The 18,361-nt window shown below is 35.5% G+C and overlaps 1 protein-coding gene across 1 annotated transcript in view; it reads right to left on the bottom strand.

The window, feature by feature from the left end:
* TTC29 (tetratricopeptide repeat domain 29) overlaps window positions 1-18,361 on the bottom strand; it is a gene marked incomplete at both ends in the record, with an annotated part of 116,525 nt that overhangs the window by 64,381 nt on the left and 33,783 nt on the right. Inside the window, 2 exon segments of the mRNA XM_082281276.1 lie at window positions 3,086-3,171; window positions 5,802-6,014. Of these exon segments, the coding sequence (XP_082137402.1) occupies window positions 3,086-3,171; window positions 5,802-6,014 (299 nt within the window).

Below are 18,361 nucleotides of genomic sequence, written 5' to 3'. Positions count from 1 at the left end.
CTAATGACACAGAAATGTTTCACTTAATACTCTGCTTGCATAATGAGTCTGAGGGAAAAAAAAGTAAACAGTAACTTTTACTTTAAAATTAGCCTAGATAGAGAACTCTCCATGACAAAATCAATAATGTTTAACATGAAATCTATATAACGTGAACTATTAATATTTCGTGGAAAAACCATTAGGCTCGATTACAAACCAGATGATATGAAAAATACTATGAACATATCCCACTGCTATTGAATGTAATTAGTTCTCAGGCTTTTAAACTTGCACATACTTATATTTTTACATCTGAGTAGCTCCACTGAAATCAATCATATATATCAGATCAAATTAAACTAATTTATACAGATTATACACCAAATCAAATCATGTTAAACACCAAGTCCCTAGCAAATAAAAACCCTTCTCTAACAAAACCAGCCCATTCGATACAAAGCGACTGCATTTTTTTATAGAATAGGCTGCAGCTTAATCATTTCAATCTTTAATTACTGCATCAGATAATGACTATTTTGAACATATGCTTCTCTGCCCTGCTAGAAGACATGGATGAAAGAGAAACAAGTTCATATGCATGATACTGTGTGTGCATGTTGGGGGAGGCTAAAGAGCAAAAGGAACCAAGTGGCAACAATTGGAGGAAATGGTGCCTATAACAGCTGCTCCTTTCAGATTCCCCTAGAAGGAGACTGCCTGAGGTGGACCACAGCACAAAGGGATAAAGAAGATGAAAACTGATGCAAAGCAGGGAAATAACTGCTGAGACCCCTGAGTCTACATCCGAATAGTCCCAAGCTGTGTGGCAAGACCTCTTTAGCATGCTACAGAAGCTGGTGATGAACTACATATTACCATGAGGCAAACTGGCTCCTAGCAGTATTGTCTGCATGTTATGTGTAATGATAACCAGTGGGCCCTTGGGAACAGGAGGCAATGATTTCATCTCCGTAAGCATCTGAGCTCCCCTTGGATACAGAGACCATTAAACTGAGAACAGAAGGGTAAATTTTAGGCAATGATTTCCAACTGGAGAGTGAAGACAACTTCTGCTCAACAGTACTGTCAACCACTGATATTTTACTGCTGTTTATATTGATCACTGTAAAGGACAAAAGGAGCTAGAACTGTATGCCCTTTTCTTTGTCCCATGGAACACACTATATTTTTTGAATAAAAGTACTTAAAAAGTTTCTCATGTAATATTATTGGTAATGCCATTATACTAGAATATGCCACTGTATTATTAACACTGAAAAGTAGTGGTATTTCCATTACTGTTAAAATAACATTTTATAATCTTAACACAAGGTATCCTTTGTTTTTGCCCTTGCACATTGCTTCCCTTAACTGTCAGGTGTTTTTTTAGGACTAAAAACATTAGACACAACCTATTATATATTTAAAATTAATAGTAGTCCATTACAAAATTCAGGGTTTCAGAAGTTTCCTTAAAAAAAAAAAAATCTGCATGCAACAAAAAGAAATGCAACTTCCAAATGACTGCTGTAACTTTTTGACAGGAGACATGGGAGAGCCATGAAGGGAAAGGAATAGCTATAAAATGTAGGTAAAATTGATCCTGAGGAAACAATGCCAGGACAACTAATATTTTTGACACTTTCAAGGGCAGTTTGATCCTTTGTATATTCTGGAGAGATTATGCACGCATGCAGGTTTCTTTATTTAGCACATTTGTTTATCTTGTTGCTCTTCAGAATTTACACAGTATAAACTTAAGATTCTGAGAGCATGAGAAAAGTTGCTCAGGTAAGAATGCCAGCACACTTGTCAGGCAAAAAAACCAATGGCAGGTAAACTTGAAGTAGGAAAAATTCTCATCTAATCTATCATACTGTTTTCCTGGAAGAGATCAAATATCATATTCTTGTTGCTGCTGCAACTATTAGGTACAATTTTATAAAGTTATATGGAGCTTTTTAGTTTTGAAATATTTTCACATTCAGCTACAGGCTTTAACTGCAATTCATTGAGAACAGGCTCCACCTTTCCAGGATTCAGTTGATTTATGCAGAAGATAGGACTTTCAGCATTGAAAATTATGTATAAAGGTGGTCAATAACGTCTAAAAAAATCATAACATAAATGAAAAAAAAAGCCTGTAAAAGGACATTACAAGACAGAAATCTAGAACCTCTCCTACATAGCAGAAGCCAAACAGGTAATACTGAAATATATTAATTTATTCTGGGCTTTCTATTAGTCTGTTTCTGAAAAAAACAAAACAAAAGCCACCAAAACAAAAAGCACCATAACAAATGACCTCCATAAAACAAGTTCATTAATGAATACTGAATCATTCTGCAGTTAAAAGAACAAAAAGAAAGAGTAATTATCCACCTGATTAATTGCAATAATCATGAAAAATATATACAAATTTGTTTTCCACAGAACATTTTTAGGAGAATCATGGAGGATTGTGACTGATGACTGGCACAAAAGAATCAAGTTGCTGCTTATCTTTTCTCTCACGCTGACCTATGAGGAAGTAGGGAAACCCTCCTTCTACACTACAATTTCACATGTACAACTCTCCCTGTCTTAGAATTATTAAGGCTCAAGGGAAACATCAGAGGAGGAGTTTGAACTCAAGTGTCCACAGCATCAGCATTAGAGCTTTTCAGAAGTAATGAATATTTCTTCCAACTTACTGATTTTCTAACAATCTCAATGTGTGAACTGATATATTTTTCATTGCTGCTTAAAAATACACTTTTCCAAACTAATTTGTAAAATTGGTGTTTTATACAAAACCCTAACTAAATAGAGACTGTTTTGTATATGCACATGTACAGGAAAAGGAAAGCCAGTCACATATAACCTGAACTGTCAATTTATATTGTTTCTACAGATCCAAGCATGGAAACCTGGACTACATCAGTTCTGGAATTTATTGGAACCACAACTGCTTGAGCCACGTGGATCCCTGCCTACAGAACTAGATACAGTTATAAAAGGTCCATGAGCCAAATCTCTCCAAGTTTTTCCACTCTGCAAATGCCTAAGATGCCGAGGAGGCAGAGAAAGGCACTGAGAAAGCTAAAGCAAAGAATAAACTTACTGCTAATGCTGTCTCATGTTCTCCAGAAAAATGGTATGCTAGACTTAAGCAATAGGCTGCTTCTCCTTGCATCTTCATATCACCTCCTAAAGAAAGGGTTAAAGGTTGAGTTACCAGCATGATCTGAAAAAAATGACATCGGTACAGACAGCTCTTGCAGGTGCTTAAATAACATACAGATGTTAAAATACTGTAGTAATTTTTTTTCTTCTCCTTACCCCTTCTGTATATCTCTTTCAAAAAACATGTAGTGGTAATTAAAAATAGAGGCTATAGATTCTAGCAAAGTTTACCAAGGAAGTTTCAGCAAAATCAGAGAAAATACCTTTCAGTAATGAAGTACAATCAAACTAACATGTGTAAGGTTCTCAGTTATTAATTGTTTAATAATGGTCCTAGTATCTTCACATTAGAAAATTATAGTAGTCTCTCTATATACTCAATATAAAATAAAAGTGGCTACAAATAGGTAATAAACCTTAATATATAAACACAAGATACATCTTGACTCACACATTTTGCTAATGTGAATCTTAGTGAAATACCGAGAGAACCAGTTGACCAGTTTCATCTTTCTTATTCTCCTGTCTGTTTTACAAGCTACTGTAGGCTAAAATAGCTAAAAAAATGGGTAATTTACACTTGCAAACAGTACTTACAGAAAATTCTGTATAGGCTGTTGCTAACTAAGGTGCATCACATTTTCCCATGCCAGGTTTTATTTCACTGATAGATACTGGTCTAACAAACACTGCTTGCTGGTCCTTTTGCATGGCTCCCTCAACAGAAAATCAACTATTTGATACCAAAATAAATATAAAATAATTGTGTAACTTCTTAAAGTATCAGACTATATTCAAAAATTTCCCTCCAGAACATGAATAGCCAAAAAACCCCCAACCCCTGTAGATGAAATTACATTAAAAATAGCCAAAAACCCAATCTTTCTGTTGCTCAATATCAATCTGCTCCAACACAATCAACCTGAAGCATAACTGCATATCAAGATATTTTGTAAAATGCGTAAATAAATGTAGTTGAAATGAAAAGGGAGATTATCTGCTTGCAGTTGTCAGACTAATTCTTTCTGTCCAAATACACAGAAGCCTACACCTAGTTCTGAAAGTCTTTGAATTATAATAATTGCTGATACCATAGCAGTGCTCTATCTATAGCACTTAATATGCTCCTTAAAATTATTAAAAGCCTCAAAAACTCAAAAAGCCTGATGGTCTTTTCCAACATTCAATATCCCTTAAAAGGGTTAATAAGACAAAAGGATACAGAAATACAGTTTCACAGAAGAATAATAAGTTAAAAGTTGCTCGGGACATAGAGAACTTTCTTCCTCAAGAAGATTTTGACAGTCTGAAGTGGGTAATATCTAATCCTAATCCATAAAATACATAAACATAGATGATGGTCCAGAAGGACAGAATGGACATAACAGATAACATCCAGTAGCCAGTATGGCTCTGGAACGAGGACTGGAGAACTCCTCAGAAGTTCCTAAAGCTTAAATTTAAAGAGAACAACAGCACATGTATTGTGCATAGTGATATGTGATACATGCCTCAGGAAGATGTGAAAGTGATTGATTTGAAATAAGGGAACCAGAACATCTGCCTGGTCAAAAAAGTTTTGGAAAGACATCAGATCCAGTCTGACAATCCTTTAATATCCAGCAATTTTCACTAGCAATAAGAAGACATTGATAGGAAACTTCATCAGCAGTCCTTCTAGTTACTACACTAAATATTAAGAGGAGAAGTTTAAGTGTAGCTGTGATTTAAGCATATATTATAGACAATAGCTGTAGAAAACACTACAAGCTTGTATTATGACCTGTAGAGTCATAACATTATTTGTCACAAAAACTTATTTTAAAATTTGGAAAATATTTCAATTTTTTTCCCATTTTTGATGGTTTATCTATTGCAACTACTACTCAAAGACCAGGTCACAGATTAATATTCCGCATACATTATTAAATTAAAAACCCCTAATGTATTTGCTGATAAATATTGAATTATTATGTATTTAAATAAAACCCTTCTTCATTGTGAGGGTGCTTGAACAGTGGTAAATCTTTTCCAGGGCAGTTATGAAGGCTCCATCTGTGGAAATACTAAAAACTTGACTGGATTTAGTCCAGGGCAGCCTGCTCAGGACAACCTTATGATTTCCAGAGGTCTTTCTTCCTACCTCTGCTGTTCTGCGATTCTGTAGTTTTTTACTTTAGGTTTCAAAGTATTTATGTGTATTAAGATAGAAAATTTTGCTGCTTATGACAAAAACCTGTATTTTTCAAGTATTAAATAACTATGTAGAGTGAAAAGGTAACTTTTTTCCAGGAGATAAAATCAGTCAAAAACTGCCAAATCAACAGTGACCAGCCAATTAAAATCAGTGACCTAAGCTTCCATCAGTGACCTCACTTTCTGATTAGGGGTTCACAGTTTTATATTATTATTCCCACAAGGTTGTGAAGGTTTTTTTGGGAGATAAAGCTTTGAGGAACCTAAAAGTTTCTTTGCTGTCAGCAAGAAGGCATTTCTGCTTTAGTGAGATCTACAAGTGTATTGACAGTATTTGTGTTTGAGTTTCATAGGAAACAATCACCCAGTCAAACCCTTGACACTGTCTACTTTACTCGTGGGAAAATCATGGCCCACACATCAAACGAAGGAATGAGAAAGCTTTATTTTCCACCTACCTTCTTTTGCCATCTTTAAAGCTTTTATTAGCGTTTTGATGGCCTCTTGGTGTTCTTTATTTTCGAGCATTTTGTCTGCTAGCAATGTAGAAATTCTCCAGAGATGCTGACATGCCAGTGAAGTGTAAGCACAGCCTGTCTCATCCTTCCATGGTGTGCCCTCTGTTAGCTGATAAAATGTTTCAAAATGCTCAGCAGCTTTCATGATGTGACCTGAAAAACATCATTTGTAATTAAAATGAACAATCAAATGTGCAGTCAAAAAAAAATTGTAAAAGTTCGTAGTCTATAATAATTGTATTGTTAAAAGTAAGTTGCAGTCAAACATTCCACAGATGTTTCAAGACTCTTCAATTCATAACTCACAGATCGCTGGAAAATACTGCCAAATCTCACAGCACCCAGCAATGCTCTAATTTAAATTTATCACATTTAAAATTAGCTTTCCTTTGTAAATTCACAATGTTGAATGGGTGTGATTTCATGGATGCAAAGTCAGGATCTTCTAGAAAATAAATTTATTCTAGATTCATAAAGCCTTTGTGATTCTCATACATCAAAATCACACCTATGCATAAATAATCACAACTGAAACTGTTCCTCAAGTTTCTTTTTCCATAATGAAAACCTGCGCTGAAAGATTTGAAATGTGGAGAATATAGGTATCAAAACTGTGGAGAAAAAATAAAAATCTTCATTCAAACCATTTAATTGCCGAAAAAAAGAATTATCATGCAAAGTAATTGATTCAACAGTTATTGCAAGGCCAGCTCTGGTGAGTTTATCTAGTACATTTACTGCAAGGGCATTAACCATTGATAGGTTAATTATTGAGCCTGAAGTAATATACTCCAAGGCCTTCAAATGTAAGTTACTCAAACATCTTTAAGGCAAAGGAAAGTTTGAAGATAGAATTCAATTCATTTTCACAAGCAAGTAGTTTTCCCTCTACCTTCAGCTGGATTTATCTCTGTGCATACAATTCAATCTAGGAGATTTCCATACCTGCTGACAGTGGAAATTCAAAACTCTTGGAAAGAACAGAAAAGCTTTTTCTTATACTTAATGGGTACAGAAAAACTGCTGGGAAGCAGGTAAGATAAGACTATTTACATTAAAAAAAAAGTTTAAAAAAAGCAATCTGGTCACAGAGTCTTGTTTAGCAAAGACTATTCTGCAGCAGGGAGAACTGTGAACGTGACCTTGCCTATAAGTTTGTGTGTGTGTGTGATGGAGGAATCTTGTCCCATAGATCATCAATATACCAACTGCTATTTCTATTAAAAGCTGAAATAAACCATACAACAAATTCACTTAGAAGTGTTTGTAGTTTACACCTCTTCTGAGAGGTGATTTAAAAGGAACTATTGCTGTTTTGCAGTCTTTTTTTTCAGTGCTGCATTCAAACTTCAAAAAGAAGCCGGAAGGAGAAAAGTTGTTTCCCAGTTGTAGGAAAGGAAGGGAGAAAAGCTTGGAGAAGGATCCTCTTTAAGCATTCCTGGAGAAAATGAGATTATTTTCCCCAGGCCTCCAGCCAACCTAGAGGCAGCAGAACAGCTATGACAGATTTCTCTTATTAACTCAATTTAGATTTGTCTTTTGCATATGTTACTCCTTTATAACCATGCTTTCAACTTTGCATTATAAAACATAACTCATCTTTATTAGAATTAAATTTATTTTCATATTAAGCTTCTCTGATGATTAAAACGAGTTCAACTAAAACTGACAAGTACAAGAAACTCCTCTTTCAAAGACACAATGAATTAAATGAGTGTCACAGACAAATAATTTTATGGCTCTACAGCCTACAATTTGTGTAAGAGTCCCCAAGGAGACAACAGGTGCTGAAGAGTGCAGTGCCAGGTGGAAGGAGAGATACCAGGCTTTACTCAGTTCCATTCTAGCTAGGGACAGGTATTGGAGAGACAGTCCAAAACACTGGCAAAACAGGAAAAGTTCTACACAATCTTTCCAAAATGTCCCATACTTGACATCAGACTGCACAAATAGAAAGGCACAGGGAAATTATCACAACCAGTACAAGCTGTTTACAGGCTCCCTGATAGTACAGAAAATAGAGATGTAGACTAGCTAAAGCCAGATGAAAACCCTTTTCCATTCTCAAGAGGCTTCCAATTCAAGTTTTTGTCTGTCCAGGCCAGATAACTTCTTAAGGCACAGTCAACTCAGAAGTCAACAGAATTCCAGTTATCCAAGTTGCTAAATGCAGATTTAAGATATTGGAGAAGATCAGGTTGGATTGAAAGTTGAGTTAAAATTTAATGCTAATAGGTAGATCCAGCATTTTGTTCACTCGGATTCTCATAAACACATACAGACTCCTCCTTGGAATTCTCCCCAAAGTTCATTAATAAATATACTGTTCTTTTGAAAGGGTACAGTCATACATTTGAGACATTGGGATACACTCCACGAGTAATGGATTCTTTAACAGAATTTGATTCATGTGTTTCTCAAAAACTTTTAGTAGGAATGGGAAGCAGCAAACAAATGAGTGGTATCACCTTGAAGCTGAACACCGTATCTGAGTTTCTCCTAAGACACTGTAACGTGATCTCTTAAGAGGACCCATCATTCAGGTAAATAATACTTGCAATCTTAAGAATTATTGTTCAGGTTGTTAGAACTATCAGGTGTGGTGATTCTTACCCAAGCTTCCCCTCTTGCAGTAGCCCCTTGAGAAAGTTTCTGTCAGACTAGAAATCGAACTCATGCATTCCATGTACCCCATAGTCCTCAAGAGCTGGCCAAACCATAAGAGCTGTGACCTGACACTCCTTTTGCCAGATCTCAATGATACCTCTTTGGAAACAATCCATCTACACCAAGCTTCAAAATATGAAGGAAATATGATTTTTTTTTGTAATATTCAAATGAATCTATACTACATTTGGCTTCACTGAATTACCAAGAAAGATTATGAAGTGAAAAGTGAAACAATCTGCTCACAGAAACACTAAATAGAAAGTGCTGAACAAAAAGGCAAAATACCTGCTAGTTTCCTAAATAAGGAAGAGAGAGAATTCCTGACATGAAAGCCCTTACATGGTTGGGAATGTGCTCACTGAAGACTCTCCCAAATAAAACTGGCTATGTGGACACTTCTCAAATTCACAGAAGGTAAAACGTTTTAGACTTTGGAATTTATTCTTCCATTAAAATAACCTGAAATCTCATGTTGCCACTGGCAAATGACATATTTATTTAATCCATAATGCTTATGTGAAACTCAAATGTTGTGGGAAAATAATCTTTTCAGGGCACTGGCGAGTTTATGCCATGTCATGAGTCAGTTCAGCTGGAACTGATCTGGCCAGTGCACTCTAATTTTTAAACATGCAACTACTGCAAGTGTTGGCTGCAGACATACATAGAATGCCATCTAAAAATCTTGAAAAACATTAAAAGAAAGTAATTAGCCAATTGCAGAACATTTCTGAGAATAAGAGCATTTTTATCTCACTTAGGATGTGACAAGGCAGAGTTTTAAATTACTTTTATTATGAACTGAAAAAAACCAAAAGACCAAAAAAAGCAAAATGAGAGGAAAAACAATGGAGTAACAAAATCACTTGAAATAGTTTGCAGAAATGTATTTTTATAGGTCTAGGAATTCAAAGAGAAAATCCAGAAGGTGTTTCTAGGAAATCCATGTTTGAAAAATTGCAGAATGTTACACAAAGCAGTAAAGCTATTTTCAGTTGGCAACATTAATAGCAATTGCATATTATTCTCACGCTGCCATGCAGAATTTCTCTCAGTGGATACCAAATTGAGTTGGAGAATCTCCGATGTCTCTTTTTCCTTCTTATAAAAGGAATCAAAAACCAGAATGGTAACTCTTAAAACATATGTACTACCACTACTAAAATTTTACACTTTTATAATTTTTTATAGTTTAATATAACTCAGGGCATAACAAAAGAAATCCTATCATCAAGAGTTTAGTCTTAAATATGGGAGGCAAACATTGTCACAATGTAATTTTGGGAGTAGAAAATCAGTTTTAAACAATTACATTTGAATATAAGACATTATTCTGACACAAATATTTTTGCTATAGTTTTCACTCAGTTGCTTCAAAGTAAAAAAAAATAAATCTTTTCATTCAAGGAAAATAATTCAATGTAATTTTTTAAATACTGAAGAGAAATGTTTTTAGATTATCTAAAAGTTCCGTTATAATTCTCCTTCTTAAAACCCAATCCAAAAATACAGATTCTTTTATATCAAAATAGATATCAAACGAAAAAGGGTATATATGGAGACTACTATTTTGCCTTTTTTTTTTTAAAGTAGAAAGATTGACTAGATATTAACACAAATGGGTTTAAATGTGAAGCTGCCATAAAAGCAGGCACATAAATGTAATTCTCCCAGCCGCTATTTTGATGCACATTTTTGATTCCATGAATATTTTATGAAATGGCCCAAACTAAAGCCATATAACATTCCTGCATTACTGATGCTTGCGCCCGTAAGCTACAAACATTAGAGGCATGATTGAGTGCATTAAAATGAACTCATTCAGCAGTGCATTGATTACTTGAAGGAGAAAAAAAAAAAGTTACTCCCACTTAAGAAAACAGCACACAAACCTGAAGTTTTCAATATTGAAATTAGCAACTCAAATTTGAATAGTGTGGTATTTAATAAATAAAGGCAGTGCTAAACTATCTAGAATTCTCTACATACAGTCCTGACTTTAATTAGGTGAGGTGTTAATTAGGTCCACAGATTGCTTTCAGTAGTGTACAGGTAATTTAAAATGTCACAATCTGCAAAATGCAGTGACTGACCTGCTCTAGCTCCATGCCTCAGCAATACTGAGAGCACCTAATGATTTCCTTTTCTATCAGCTTGAATATTTGCCAATGAAAATAATGCCACAGAAACAACTGCACAAGAAAAGTGACAGGTCTGTTAGGTACCCTGCCTCAGCAGCACCAATAGAAGCAGAAAGCACATTTAATTCTAAATTGCAAACAGTTGTACAGGGCTTCAGAAAATATTCCACTGTAGATAAAAACAACAACCTAAAGGAACAATAAACTTTATTGTGGTATGTTTTAATCAAGAGCATCTCTTGCCATCAGTTATTTCACTATACAATGAGAACACAAAATCTGGTTGAAGCATCAGTTAATGGTAACGAAAACCAAAAATGTTATTATCTTTCAAAAGATATATGCTTACAGTTTGGTCTAACTGCTTGAACCACTTGTATTATGCTCAGTTTCTACATTCAATTTTGACAGCACTATTCATGCTGAAATACTTAAATCTGCTACAGTTTTCTATCTACAGAGATTGTTACAAAAGTGTTTAACAGAGGTGTGTTCACAAGAAACATAAAACAGGGCTCTCATTCAGCAAACAGTTGAGCCACCTCAGACTCCTGAGGTAAAATTAACTGTAAAGAAGCCACTGGGACAGCTCTCACATGCAATAACCTGAATTCACGTGCCTGCTGAAAAAACAAGAAAAAAATTGTGGAAGAGATTTAAGATAAAATTTTGCAGTTTTGTAACTCTGCAAGATCCATCTCAAACAAAACCAACCATCAGACAACAATCAAAGCGAATATTTTAAAGATAATGGATAAAACCTTATATTAATTTACTTTACAGAAGCTTTTTTTTTTCAGAAAGATTCCACCATGAGCTTGACCAAATGACATAGGCAGCTCATAAGAATGTTGCAATGACCATGCTGGCTCACCATGGGGTATTCTGACCATTTCTCCAGTTTGACAATGCACCAGCAGACCTTACCTGGAGTCCAAGTTGCCTAAGGTGAGCTGAAATCATGCCTGAGAAGTAGAGCACTTGAGGACACAAAGGAGAAAGGAAGAGAGAAAAGGAAAGTTGAGCTTCACACAACCTGAGATGTAGCATTGGTGGACTGACTGCAGCGCAAACAGACAATATTTTATCTTCCCTTCTCTGGGTGAAGAACTGCCAGGCTAGTCCTTGGTACTGCAGTTTAGAGGATGGTACATTATTTCTGTTTACATTACTTAAATAAATGTGTGTTGTCTGGAAAGAAAATCATAACTGTAGTAATCCAGTGAGCATTAGAGCATATATAGTCTTGTCCTCTGAGGACCTATATTACTTGCCTTAAAGCTCAAGCACTCAAAATACACCTATACAAACCTAGAGGGCAGTGCAGACTGCAGAACCCACAGAAGGACAGTTCACACGTGCTGTATCACACCACCAGCACACTGATGTCAAACGTGTTCTAAAAACGTGTTGCTTAAAGGGTTCTCCCAGAGACACCTCAAAAGGTAGGGATAATGCTGGCTTTTCTGGTTGCCTGGCTGCTCTCTAATCCCTTCCCCTTCTGCTGCCAGCACTACTGAGCCGCAGACAAGAGGGTTTTCCCACAGGCAGCTGAAATGACAGCTGCTTTGGGAATGGGGTACTGGGGACCAGCAAGGGGAAAAAAAAAATGACAACCACACAGGCCCCAAGTGAAAATTCCACTAACTTGTCTGTCTTACGTTCATATTCAAATGAACCAACACACAAAATTCTGGTTTACAATTAAAATTCCTTTATCTTTTTAGGTTAACACATTTTATTAAAGCAGCACTTGTCAGATGCCTTCTTCTGATTTGTTTGATTATATATAAATTAACACTTTTTGATATACATCAATTTTAATCTAGAGGACAACATTGCAAACAATGTTGAACATTAGCTAAATGATCACACAGCCATTTTAGAGAGAATAGAATTCTTGCTTCACAATAATATTCAAGCCTTCTTTCACGTTTGCAGAGCATCAAAGTGTTTTCAATATGCAAAGACTACCAAGGATGCAAAACACATCCAGGAAGCTCACACTGTAAGGCTCCAGGCTCTGGATGAGAGTGGGCCCACATTCAGTGGGATGCTCCCATTTCAGGTTTCACAAATATTTCCATGTCTATAGGTGCAGAAAGAAAAGGCATCAGAAAACTCAGTGATGAATGGCACATACTTTTGCACCTCCGTTTTTTAGGGCTTGAGAGTTTAAATTCAATAGAACTAAATGAAAACAAGTTATATTATATTTAACCTCAAAGATTAATACAATCATTATCTTTTAAATGGAGAAAGTGACACTGAAGCAGATTAGTTTCGCTAAATTACTTTTTTTGCTATGTCAAGTCAAATACTTGCCTTGGTTTAAATACTTCTTTTGGCAGTGTTTACATTTTGTTCAGATTCTACCCAGTTCCCCTTACTCTTCATAGGTTCCAATAATAAATTTATTATCAGATGCAGTGCTCCAGCACTGGAGCTGTTCTGTGGTGCAGATGATTTACTTCAGAAGTGTACTTTGAGTAGCAGCTGGACTAATGACCTGCTAAGATCCCAACCAACCTGAATGATCCTCTGAAGAGTAAGATATATTTTTATTAACAGCTTCATGTTTGCTTTACCTATGGCTTCTACAGATCATTGGTAATGGCTGAGGACACGCAATTCCATCAGCTCCCAGTGACACTGGATAGGCACCTCTGGAAACAGGCTCCTTTATCAATTACTGAAAGGAAACACTGCCTCCAGGAAAGTTTGTGATGACAACTGCTGGTCCAGCTACAGTATTCCAAGACCTCTCAAAGCTTTGAAGCAAAGAAAAAAAAAACCCATGAGTGAGAGGGCAGCTTCATCTCAGTATTAGTCATTAAGCAGTAAATAATTAAAACACCCTGGAAAAGACAGGTAAAATACAAGTAGCAATGTCAGTAATAGACATGAAAGAGAAGAGAGGGAAAAAGAATTTAAAAAAGCAAAGAAATAATTCATTTGAAGTTTTAATAAAGTTTCATTTGCAGTCTTGTTTAAAGATATATCAGACTTTGGGGATGTAACCTAATTACATTTTTATTCTAAGTTCTATTCAAATATCTTGGACTTTGAATCTTTAACACAGATCAAACACAGTATAATTTACTCATGGCTATCCATACTTTAAAAAGATCTCTTCATTAAATGTCACAGTCTTATGAACATGCACATAAAGCAAACAGACCAATATTTGATACCAAAAACATTTAGAATATGATTGGTACAGAAGTGTCTATATAAACAGTTCACCTGAGTGCTACACGTTATATTCAAGCACACAGCAAATGTTTTTTCTAAAATATTTTGATTTCATAGTTCAATGTAGACAGCAATCATTTTTTTCCAGTAGTTTCATGACTTGAAAATGAACTTTACAATCACTGAACTCCTAAGAATGGAAACTAATTTAGGATCTTTTTTCATATGTCAAAACTTTTAATGAAAATGACATTTTAGAATTAGCACCTGTGCACTGCTGTGAATATTTTAATGAGCTTATTAGAAAGCAAGAATACAGACCTCTCCCCAGTTATTATATCAGGACTAAAAGTTTCTCCATTTGAAGAATAGGGTAGGAAAGTGGGAGTGACCATGAAAAGATTAAGGAAACTTAGTTTTTCTTAGTGTAAAGAATATTATTACTTTCCTGTGCTTAATAATAAACCTTGATTTAAATCAACGGAAGCAAAAGCATGTAGAAAGCATTACATTTTCACCGGATTTCTTTTCAGAATTGAAAATAGGAACACTACAGAATTCTACCTGAGTTCTCTCATTCAAAATATCTTCATTACCTACCAATACCTTTTAAAAAGAAGAATAAAAAAAATTTTATGAAAAATATTTTTATGAACTTAACAGACCCCTTCTGCTTTCATGTTGCATATTCAGAAACTTTTTCCAGATTTTCTTAAGACTATGCTAATTTGAACTGAAAACATTCCTAATTCCTGTAACAACAATTCAAGACAGTAGTTGTAGCTCAATACCAGTAACAACCCTGTAATAATAAGATGCCATTTACTAGGGAACTACTTTCTGCACTTGCAGGAGGATAACCTCAGTTATTTAATAAACCTTTTAAATCTGTCCTCCCAAGAATCCAGCAGGATTTATGGCTGCTTCTGTCTGCTACTGGCTGGCAGAGAAAAGCAGCATATCCAAAGACTAACTCCTAGCAATTTGCTGCTTAAATTTTTAAAATTATGCTCTACAATCAAGTTTTTCCCAGCCAACTTATATATTCAATTCTTATGCAATCAGAAAAACAATATAATCACTTTGTGAGATAGTGCAGAAAAACAGAGGAGAATTAGCTTCAGTTGATGTGGTGAAAATCAAGGTCTGGAAGTGCCTTAAATGGTCAAACTGAGCATGCAGAATTCCATGTCCCATTAAGGGAAGGCTTCTTTATGTCTTTAAAGTTCCCTAACGTGGAAACTCTTTTAAAATATATGTCTCTACATGAGTGTAAAATTTAGCAACAGGTTTATGTAGTCAAAGACATGGGATTTGGAATCAAGTGAGTATGTTTACAGGTCTGAACTATTCCTGCATGCCTTTTTCTGAAAAAGCAGTTTGGAAAACTATAATCACAACTAGGAATAAATCTGAGAAGTTAGTTAGTAGTTTGGGATATGCAACGTGGGGCAAGGAGGGGGGAATATCATGATAAACCAATGGGATTTGGTTACTACTGGATTTGGTCTGTCATATAAATATGTATGTTCCCTCCAGACAATGAAGAGTACAAAAAGACACTTTTACGTTCCACAGGGAACAAGCCCATATGATCATCCTGTTCTTCAGCTACTTTCGGAGTGAATTGCAAGCTAATTTGGTAAGAAGTCAGTAGGACAGCAGGTTCCCACCACTTTAAAAAAGATTAATATCTTGAGGATAGACATTGATCCAAATTCCAGACAGACAGAAAGACACGAAGAACTTGCTGTACATGTTGAGACAGCAGCACTCTGCTTGGCCAGGGAGCAGCATGTTCTCATCCAGCTTTAGTTTATCACAGCACACACTGATAAATGTATCCACAGTACTCACCAAGTACAAGTGCTGTAGAAGCACACAGGAAATGGTACTGTACAAATGCAGAACAAACAGGTTCCTGCCCAAAAGGATAGAGAATCTCTAAATCTCTAGAACTATGACTCTCCTTTAAGTCACTGTCATGTTTTAACTAGCACACAAGCTTCCTATAAAAAAAAATACATAGGAATTTATATATTTAAATCCTTTTCCCCTTTTTGGCCCACACAGTGACAATTCTCACTATAAAAAGAAAGAGAAATATAATGATGAGGTTGATGTTTTAACAAAAATCACAAACTTCACTGGGTATCATTTTAAACCAAGACAAGTTGCTTACATAAAGGAATCTCCAATACAGACACAAGAATAGACAAAACCTATCTTTTAACTGATAATATGAGCTGCTTTTGTTCCTGAACAAAGAGGAGGGATTCATTTTAGGTTGGCTTCTTCCAGTGTCTGACCTGGGCTTGTGGACACAACAGTATGGAGATCTGAGATACTGGGCCTTATGGTGGAAACATAACATTGTTAAATAGACAGGCTGGACAAATGCAGCAATTCTGCTATCAGTGACAGCTTTGCACTCCACAGGTAGTGAGGAACAAATTAATCTCTCCTCACAAATGCTGTCACCCTGGTTTGTTTTATTTACCAGCTGTTTGCAACTATGCAATCAGATTGTAAAGCAGGGCATTTCTCCATTATACTATGGAGGATTTGCTGTTTAAGTGGGCTTGGCAGACTTGCTGCACAGATAACAACATAAAGCTCTATTAATGTAGAAGGTGCACATGGGCCACCCATCCCACAGGTGAATTTTATTCTGGTTATACTTAGGAATCTCCTAAAAAGAAACTATATTTTTATGTAATTAAAATAAAGTTGCAAAATGTGCACACACAAAAGCATATGAAATTTCATAAGCCATTTTAACTTTTGCCTTTTTAAACCTTTTTAGTACTTCATTTTGCAATATTAACATTCTCTTTTTTATATGTGAATATAAATGATTTCTGCCTGAAGGCAAACCAATTGGGGAAATTCTGCTTAAACGTGCATATTTCCTCTGCATAGATACTCATGAATTTATGCTGAGCTTCTCTCAATTATTCATACATTACAGTTTTCAATTAAAAAACACTTGCCATAAACAATTCTAAATACAAAATCAACAATTTCTTAGTAAGAATGGATTCTCAGCAAGAATTTCTTGACTAAGAACAAGTAAACAAACAGTTTAGACTTTATGTTCTAAAATCAAGAGATGTCATGAACCATCTTGGAGTTGTTTTAAAGCAAATGTATCTAGTAATTAATACTTAAGCTTCATAACTCAAAGCTATCCTGTGCAACCTGTTTCAGGTCTACGTGCTTTGGCAGGGCAATTGGACTAGATGATCTGCAGAGGTTCCTTCCAATCCAGCCATTCCGTGAAATGCCCCTAATACACAATCAGAATCTTTCCATCAACTTCTGCAATGCCTTGATAAAAATTTGAATTTCAATAGGATGGCAAACTGATAGGCAAAATCCTCAATTGAGATTGTTAGTCTGCAAGAATCCTGTGGTGATTTTTTCCCCAACAAATTAATTAAACTTACAAGTCCCTTGTGTTCAGTAGGTCTTTCACCCAGAAAAGTTTCTATTAAATTCCAACATACAAAATAGACTGTATTTTATCCATGATCACATATAAAACAACTACACCTTTTCAAACAAATCAGGTGCAATTTATTAATATTTTTGAGGTAGGTGCAAAGGGATCAGAAGTAATCAACTCTGGCATAACATTGCTCTGTTTGAAAAGCAATCAGACCTTAACATTGTTTATAATCAAGGCAGAGTTGGATTAGGACTGAACACTTATAAACCCTTCATTAAATTGCAGAATATGGCATATCTTTGAAACCCCTAAGCTTAGTTTAGAAAGGACTAAAGGAACTCATTATCAAGGTCTCCTAAGATTTGCAATCTAAAAAAACACACAAAGTTGGACAAAACTGGGTTTCTGGATTAGCTGTATGTTGTGGGAATCAGCTCTGAAATTACCAGCATTGCTATTTGCTTTGTACTCAGTCCCTTTCTCTCACTAGTTCCACCTGTCTTTAATCTTTCCAGCCTGTAAAGACTACAGATAAAGTATTACCTCCAATTTTGTTGATCCTTACATGCTAGCAGAATATAAACCTGATGACTAATTCAAAGTCACCACTGCCTTGAGACTAATGGCATCACTTCCACACGCCCCTCAGCTCTCATACCAGGGGAGATCCAGTTTCTGGCGCAGCACTGATAGAGTTTTGTAACTCATTGTGAAAGTTTTATTCACTGGACTCTACTGTGATACTTATATGCTTTCTCAAACTAGTTATTTAAATGTATCCAGAAACATTTCCAAGTACTGTAGCTGACGGGTACCCTAATTTCAGATGTCTGCTTTTGCTATGCTTTTGAATAATACAGAAATTGATCTGGTTTTGTTGTAACTTATTTGAAGCAAATAGCTCCAACAAGTAAAAAGTCCTTGTTTTCCCCAGACTGCTCTTTTTATTGATATAAGTTATCTTAAACTTTGGAATGCATATATTTAAGGTGTATATCACTTCATGCATGATAGCTGGTAAGCATTTAGTACAAAACTGAAAG

This window comes from Coloeus monedula (assembly GCF_965178545.1).
Source record: "Coloeus monedula genome assembly, chromosome: 5".
Lineage (NCBI taxonomy): Eukaryota > Metazoa > Chordata > Aves > Passeriformes > Corvidae > Coloeus > Coloeus monedula.
This window is presented reverse-complemented; position numbering and strand designations above follow the sequence as displayed.